The sequence below is a fragment of the Etheostoma spectabile genome, chromosome 6 (assembly GCF_008692095.1).
Source record: "Etheostoma spectabile isolate EspeVRDwgs_2016 chromosome 6, UIUC_Espe_1.0, whole genome shotgun sequence".
In the NCBI taxonomy this organism is placed as follows: Eukaryota; Metazoa; Chordata; class Actinopteri; order Perciformes; family Percidae; genus Etheostoma; species Etheostoma spectabile.
The window spans coordinates 6829922-6838037 of record NC_045738.1 but is presented as its reverse complement, the minus strand read 5'-3'; the positions used below and the strand labels follow the sequence as shown (position 1 = coordinate 6838037).

General features: G+C 41.4%; 1 protein-coding gene across 25 annotated transcripts in view; it reads right to left on the bottom strand.

Moving 5' to 3' along the window:
* The window catches only part of LOC116690995 (uncharacterized), a 34622-nt gene that overhangs the window by 19955 nt on the left and 6551 nt on the right, over window positions 1–8116 (bottom strand). For 24 of the 25 annotated variants that reach the window (XM_032518259.1, XM_032518258.1, XM_032518257.1 and 21 more), the window contains exons 2-8: window positions 3874–5165; window positions 2239–2547; window positions 2005–2109; window positions 1763–1881; window positions 1198–1416; window positions 877–964; window positions 350–502 (exon numbers count right to left, since the gene is read on the bottom strand). In XM_032518259.1, the coding sequence (XP_032374150.1) occupies window positions 350–502; window positions 877–964; window positions 1198–1416; window positions 1763–1881; window positions 2005–2109; window positions 2239–2547; window positions 3874–5157 (2277 nt within the window). In that variant the 5' untranslated portion in view covers window positions 5158–5165. The remainder of the gene's footprint in view (window positions 1–349; window positions 503–876; window positions 965–1197; window positions 1417–1762; window positions 1882–2004; window positions 2110–2238; window positions 2548–3873; window positions 5166–8116) is intronic. The other variant, XM_032518256.1, reaches the window with a different exon arrangement.

The window sequence follows — 8116 nt, the reverse complement described above, 5'->3', positions numbered from 1 at the left end:
AACTGAAATGGATAAACGCAGTTGTTAAGTCAAATATATAATATATTCTGCATGTGTATAGCTGTGGGATTACAATCCAGCAATAACATTTTAAGTCTAATGCTTATGTAGTAAACTCATATGAACATAAAAAGTCCAATGAGTGCCTAGGTGAAAAAAGTTCATCAGTAAATCTGCTGTTAATTTTCAGGTCATTGATAGAAGAAAAAGAGCCACATAACAGATAGGTGGAGAAGGATTTTGGATAAACATATTGGTTGTTTGGATGAGGTACAGAAACAATAAAAACTATTCTAATCTATTGAAATACACAAAAAAAACTGAATGGAAAATGTTAATTCAGACTTACCTCTGATGGCCTGATTTTGATAAAGAAGCTGCTGCGTTTGTAGGAAATCTTGAGCACTTTCGGCCAAGGGAAACGGTTGATCCTCAGCTTGTCTTTGTAAACCATCAGACCACCAGAGCAAACCCCCAGCGTAATGTCGACACCATCAAGATCCTGCATATAGGAGGAAACAATAATGATATTGTCTCACCACACGCCGTCACCCTAAACCTGCAACAAACAGCCACTGGGAGGCAGACTTTCTCAAGCTACGGAACACATGGAATTTAAGGTCATGGAGTTTGAAATTATATTAATCTCTCCTTTTTTTATGAAAGAGGCCTGACATCAATTTTGTAATTAAAATATGGATGCTACTGATGTAACACAAGCAGGCTATTGCAAAAATAATGACACAAAATGAAATCGGTAAATACTTGAGACATGGACTTTGGCATTTTGGAATTTCCATGAAAAGCCTGCACCATCAGTTAACCCACACAACACTAATCTCAACAGGTACAATCATTCAAACAAAAAAAAACTACCTTAGCTTGGTGCAGGTCAACTCCATACATGGCCAGTTTCTTGGCATTTTCCAGAAACAACATGTCTGCCTGGGCTGGACTCATAGACCTGGCAAAACACAGATGATAAGGGTCTGCATAAAGATGTGTTTTATTGTCAAAATCATTTGATCATTTGGTCAAATCATGCATCTAAAAGGTTATATAAATGCTCAAGATGCAGAGGTCCTTCACAGTTTGTGTCTGATGAATTGTGCTTAGTCAAACTTAATAAAACTAATGTGTTAACTAAAGATTGCCATCCCTACGTTGCTCCGAACAATGCCCATCCCCTTTGATTACCTGTACGTGCGGTGCAACTCCATCACCTTTTCCTCCAGCTCTTGGCTCTGTCCTGGGGCCAGGCTCAGCTCCTTAACATAATCTGGTCCATGAAGCTCTGGGTCATACTCTCCCAGTTCTGACTGGGCTGTGTAGGAGCCCAGCAGAGACAGAGTGACAAAGGAACAGGGGAGAACACCACTCATAATGTCCTTCCTCAGCTGGAGACACAGAAAGTACCTAAATAACACGTAAAAGGAAAAAACAACTTATTAAGACATGAAAACTTCTGATTTTACTGTAGTGACCATATTTTAGAAAAACACGCTTGAGAGTTAGATGAGAAGGTGGAGACCACTCTCATGTATGTACTCTATATTTTAAGCTAAAACCAACAGGTGTTTAGCTTAGCTTAGCATAACAACTGGAAGCAGGAGTAACCAGTTACCCTGGCTCTGTCCAAAGTTGTTTTTTTAAAAACCCTCCTACCTGCGTCTCCAAAGCTCACTAAATAACATGTCACATCTCAGCGAATAAGCAATCTCCCTAAATGTTAAACTGTGTCTTTTACACTAGAGACATTCACCTGGTGAGGTCTTCAGTTAGCTGTGCTGGATCAGGAGGGTAGAACTTTACACCGAACGTGAACTCATACACAGCACCTGAAACCTGTTTCCTGATCTCTTTGGTGGACTCCAACCATGTCTGCAGAAAAAAATGGAAGAAAAACAATTACCAACTGCTCATGGCCAATTTTAACATCATGAAAAATATCTATTATGCTTTTGCAGAGTAACTAAAACTACCAGAGTAGAAAAACCAGCCTACCTTGCTGTTTGGGGTCTCCGAGGTACAGAGGCCAAAGTAATCTCTCTCCAGCAGGTTGACGTGGTCGCACACCTTTGTTAGAAGTTCTTGGGCTTTAGCATGTTTCTACATGAGACAATCAGACCAAACAGAGGGAGAGGGATATTCTTCAGTCTTCATAACAATGTGGACCTTTAACAAGGGTGACATGTTATAGTACAACAAAAACATAATATAATTTTGGAGGTTTCTTACATCAAGCTCACACTCAAACTGAGTGTCGTCCAGTAAGGTGACTTTGCATTGCATGGTTTTCTGACGTTTGGAGCCTTTAGCCTCTTCTACCTTCTTCTCTGTCTTCTTTTCTTTGACAGGCTTCTCCTTCTTCGCCTCGTCCTTCTTTGCCTTCTCCACCTTTGCCTTCTCCTTTGCTTTCTCCTCTCCTTTAGCTTCTTTCTCCTGTTCTGCTGGTTCTTCCTCTGTTTTCTCTGTGTCCTCCTTCACTTCTTCCACAACTTCGGGCTCCTTTGTCGCAGCTTCTTCCTTCTGTTCCTCTTGAGCCTGCTGATACAGTCAACACAAGACATTTGCAAAGTATGTCAAATACAGATGAGGGAGGACTCAATGTTTGTTTTTGTTTTTTTTACTAGATGAGACAGAGACGCTGGTATAGTTTTCACCTTCACCTTTAGTCTGTGAGTGTGTGCGTGTTGTCATGGCAAAAAGGGGCCCTGGAGACACCTAATAGAGTGGGAACTACTACAGAGGGTGGTTTGCGAGAGCATCAAAACCATGCAAGAAAAAGACATACAACTTTACAAGTGTGTAGTTGAGATCAAAATGAAGGCAATGTTCAAAAAAGGTGAGAGCAAGGGCACTGGACGTAGGGGAGTAGAAAGTAGGTAAAGGACCCCCACCCACTTTTGCCCCCGGCCCGATTTGGAGTCAAGACTAGTGTGATCCCACCACAAGATGGTCTCTAGTTGTTCTTTTTTTTTTTTTTTTTTTTTTAAATGAGAACATTATAATTAATACAACTACAGATGTTAGTAAACAACAAATACTGCTGTATGCTTGCTGTAGTTTCAGACCAGCATAGATCATTTTAGTTTCAGACCAGACTTTCAGCTCAAACCAGCGTGGTTACTTTCGCTGAGCAAGCTGTCCACATCATAAAAAATTCATCAGAAAGAAAAAAAACATGTGTCCCTGTACTAGAATTCAGTCTGCTGCCTGAATGTGTATACATGAAAGCTCTGTTTTTGTCTCATTTCTCACGCAGTATAAAAGGAAAAGTTTGACATTTTGGATAATGCCCTTGTCTTTCTAGCCTAGCGTTAGAAGATTGTTCCGTTAAATATTACGTTACGTTTAGCATAAAGATTTAAAGCAGGTGAAAACAGTTTGCCCCAGGCTATGTCCAAAGCCTACCTGCGCCTCGAAAGCCCAAAAATTGCTTCGACAAGCTTTATCTCTTTTCTTTAATCAGTCCAAAACCAAAGCGTAAAAACAACAGGGGGTCAATTAAAATGCGTGACTATTCCTTGGCCCGGAGCAGGAATCTTGTTTTACAGTGGCAAGAAGAAAAGAATCAGTCTGGCACATAAATCCCGGTTAGATCCTAACTTGTAATTTTTACACTTTGGATTTTGTACCGATTTAAAAGACAAGATAAAACGGGTACGTCTAGAGCTTTGAGCAGGCTGGTAGGTGGATTTAGTCAACTCTGGACTGAGTCAGCCTAACTGTTCCTCCATTTCCAGTCTTTGTGATAAGCTGAGCTGCCTGGCTGTAGTCTTATATAAAAAAACAGACAAATATGAGTCTTAGTCTGGGCAAGAAAGCGAAAGATTTGTGGAATAGTGTAATGTTTGTCAGCGTCCCACTCACCTGTGTCTCTGCGCTGCTTATCGAGTGCTGATCCGGAGCCTGCTCAGTGTCTGGCTCAGTTTTAAGCTCAGGCTCTGGAGCTGCAATCGGTGCTTTCACCTGCTCCTCACACGGCCCTTTCTCGTCCTTCTTCCCTTTGTTCTTCCCCTTCTCTTTTTTCTTCCCTTTTTCCTCTTCTTTCTTTTGCTTTTCTTCTGTCTTTTCCTCCTCCTTCTCTATCTTCTTTACTTCTTCTTTTGCCTTGTCCTCTTTCTTTATTGAGTCCTCTTTTGGTTTCTCTTCTTTCTTTTTAGGCTTCTCCTCTTTTGTTTTTTCCTCCTCCTTCTTCTTTTTGGTCTTTTCCTCTTCTTTCTTCTTTAATTTTTCAGCCTCTTTTGCCTTTTCTTCCTCTCTCTTCTTTGCTTTCTCTTCTTCTCTCTTCTTAACTCTGTCTTCTTCCTCTGCTTTCCTCTTTGCTTTTTCCTCTTCCTTCTTCTTTACCTTTTCCTCCTTTTCTTTTTTCTTTGCAAACTTCTTGTCAACTTTTTCCTCCTCTTTACACTCTTTCTTACCAGCTTCAGCCTCTTTGTCTTTAACTTCAGCAGTCTCTTTCTTTTCCTTTTCTTTTGTCTCCAATTTTTCCTCTTCCTCTTTCTTTTCTACAGTCTGCTGTGCTTTCTCCTCCTTTTGCTCCTGTTTATTTTTCACCTTTTCCTCTTCCCTTTTCTCCTCGTTGTTTTTCACTTTCACTTCATCCTTTTTCTCTAATTTCTTCTTGGCTTCTTTTTTTTTCTTTTTACTGCCCCTCTTCTCAACCTTTTCTCCCTCTTTCACCTCTTTTTGTTCTTTTTCTTGCTTCTCTTCCACTTCTTTCACCTCTGACTTTTCTGCTTCTACTTTAGCCTCCTTTTCTTCACTCTTCAACTCTTCCTCCTTCTCCTCTTCTGCCTTGTCAGCTTTTTCTTCTTTGTCTGCCGTTTCCTCCCTGGCTTTCTCTGCCTCAAACCCCTCCTCGGAGCACTGTGAGCGGCGTTTGAGGAAAGAGGAGAAGAGGCGAGACAGGCCTTTGCCAGCAGAGGTCCGGGTACGAGGCTTCAACTGCTCCTCCTCAGGGGAGGTAGCTACGTCAGCGGGCCCAGGCTCAGAAGACTGCTCCTGGGCCTTCTTGCTTGACTGCTCCCCCTCCGGCTCCGCCGCCGCCTCTGGCTTCTGCTTGTTCTCGGGTTCTTGTTCGGCCTCGGCGACACTGGCCTTCTGCTTGCCCTCTGTGTCCGCCTCGCTCACTGCACTTGCCTCTGTTGTCATGGTAGCCACTGGGAAGGGGAACAGAAGAGAGTAAGAGATGGAGAAAGGTCACAGTGCTTTACAGAGTGTACAGCATGGATATACTTGGAACATAACAAACAAGATTAGGAAAAGCGGACAAATAGCCTGTGTGTAGGAAAAATTACACCTGATGTGAATGGCAAGCAATATTAATAAATATATTGTACTATACTGATACAGTTAGTAAAGTTATCTATAAATCTCTAATCTTCATGTTTAAGGACTACGATAAACAATTAGACTGAAACGATTTATCAGCAACAAATTTGTGAAAGAAATGACTGCTCCTAGATTCTCAAATGAGCGGTTTTGTTTCTGTTTTATGATATTGTGTAAGTGAATATCTTCTGACTATTGGTCAGACAAACCCAGTCATTTTGGGACCTTCGGCTCTGAGAAATTATAGTAGAAATGTTATAGGTCAACCTATTACTAGATTAATCATGAAAATTATCAACAGAATACTTAATATTAAAAATAATTTGTTGAAACAAAAAACAAAATTTTGTAGTGTTGAATCCCAAACGATATGACCAGAAGAATAGGCTTAGCATTTTTTTTTAATCACTTTTGTCATTCACGGTGATTATGGAAAAAAATAATCTATCATACAAATAGTATAATCTGTTTGCATGCTTTATTATTCTCACTCACAGCTGATGCTCTAATCAAGAGCAATTTTATCATGAGCAAATTGTACAATAGGTAATTTAAATGGCTGCTTTAATTTTTTGTCAGTTGTCTTCTCCGAGATAAATGAGAGTTATTCCATAAAACTTGAAGCCAACTCCCACAGACAGATTGTATTCTCACTTAAAACACACACATACTTACACAAACATACACTTCGTCACACAATAGCCATCCTTGTTGAAGAGTGTCTCTGTGTCTACAAGCTCACAACACAGCCTATCACAGACTCATTAAATCTCAAAAGACACAAAGGAGGCATTCTGCTCTGGAGCCGCATATTACCGCCGCCTGGATCATCCTCGCCAAGCATGCCTGCCTCGTAGTCTCACACACACCCCTCCTGCACAGGTCATCTAAGGCTCTAGGACTGGCCGATGCGAGCATTTATACCATGACGTGATATAAAATGGCCAATCAATCGTTTCAATCAATATTTCTTGGGGGAGTAGGTCACTGTGGGCAGAGCTGCAAACCAATGAGTATGGCTGGTTTATCAGTATCTACCTCTATAGATAGAAGTGAATGTTACCTTCTCTCCTTTTCTACTGTACAGTAGTGATGGAAGATACTAAGACTGTTAGTATGTAACAGTGCAAGCATACTTGCCTACATTACGTATTATATAAGGATGTGATTAACTATCACAGTACAAGGGCCTTGGAGTTTAATGAGCACAACTTCAAATTAGTAGTTTGGCAGTGAGAGGGCAGATTTGGTATATTTAGAAACTTCTAACCAGCTGATTAAATCGCACAACTCTCTGAAATACGCAGCAGGTATTATGCAATCAAGAGAGATATACCAGTTAAACTGGCTCACATCACAATCAATGTTTGTCTTTAAATGAGGCTGATTGGCATCCCGTCTGTGCTAGGCATTGTCTAATTGGTGACTTAATGTGGCTGTGATTGTCTCTTCCATATGTAGTTCAAGTTCCACTGTGTTGTGGGGGAGGGGGACTGCTAGACAGGCAGGCAGGCCAATCTTCCAGATGTACAGGGCCGTCCCAAAGGGTTCAGCCTCGCCCTCTATACCATACATTTCCCACTGGCACTACAGGACAGCAGGAGGGGAGGAGGGGGTACGCACACAGACCAAATCCTCTTTAGCCCTCCCATTGTTTGTGTCCAGTGACCAATAACTGTGCTGCACACTATAACTAATCCTGCCTACCCTTCCCCCCACAAGACCCCCCGTAGGCATATTCCTTAGGTCACCACACACACACACACACACACACACACACACACACACACACACACACACACACACACACACACACACACACACACACACACACACACACACACACACACACACACACACACACACACACACACACACACACACACACACACACAGGTATGCATCAACGCTCACGGGCTCCTCTGGGTCTTTTAATGCTCTGTCATCTCAATTGTGATTGTCAGGACACAGACATGCTCCTAATGGACCAGCTGAGCTTGTGTCTGCTGCCTCCTCCATTTTGTGTTGCCTACCTAACATCTCTGCTATCAGCCAGCTGAGCAGGACTACCCTGCATCATGACTGATTGAGATAGCGGCAGCCACACACCACATGAGCTCTCAAAAAGCAGCACCAATCTCTCATAATGTGACACATATTGTATTTTTGGTGTGGCGGTAATTACATGAAATATTGCTGTACTGTAAAATGTGCCCTCAATCCTACATAATTAGTGACTCTAATGAGCTAAATTATAAATGAAGTAGGCCACCCTCGAGCCCGAGTGAGCTCTCAAAGACCTGCTGAGTTCAGGTGCAAACGCCAGGGCTGGATTCGCCAGAGATGATTTAGAGTTTCTGTGACTTACTTTGAATTTAATGTTCCCACAGAAAGATCATGTGAAATCTGATTTGACTTAGTGAATTTTAATTAAAGGAAAAGTCACATTTTACTTGATTTCAGGAGATCAAATGACTTGCATTTTGTGAAAATGCATTATTTCAAATAGTGTAAGCTCAAATTTATATTTGTTGTCATTAAAATAATGTACAAAAAGTTTAAATCAAAGCTTACTCAGTGATTTAACTGATTCTAATGCCAGACTCACTCCATCCACTAATCCAAGTCTCCAGTTTTAAAGGCATTTTCAGGATTTGTCTAGACAACAAAACCTTTATATTATTTGCCAGTGATGCTGCAGTGCTGCTGTTATGGTGTGATACAATGAGACGAGAAGGCTGAATAGGGGAGAGCTAGCAGAGGAGGAGGAGGTATAGTA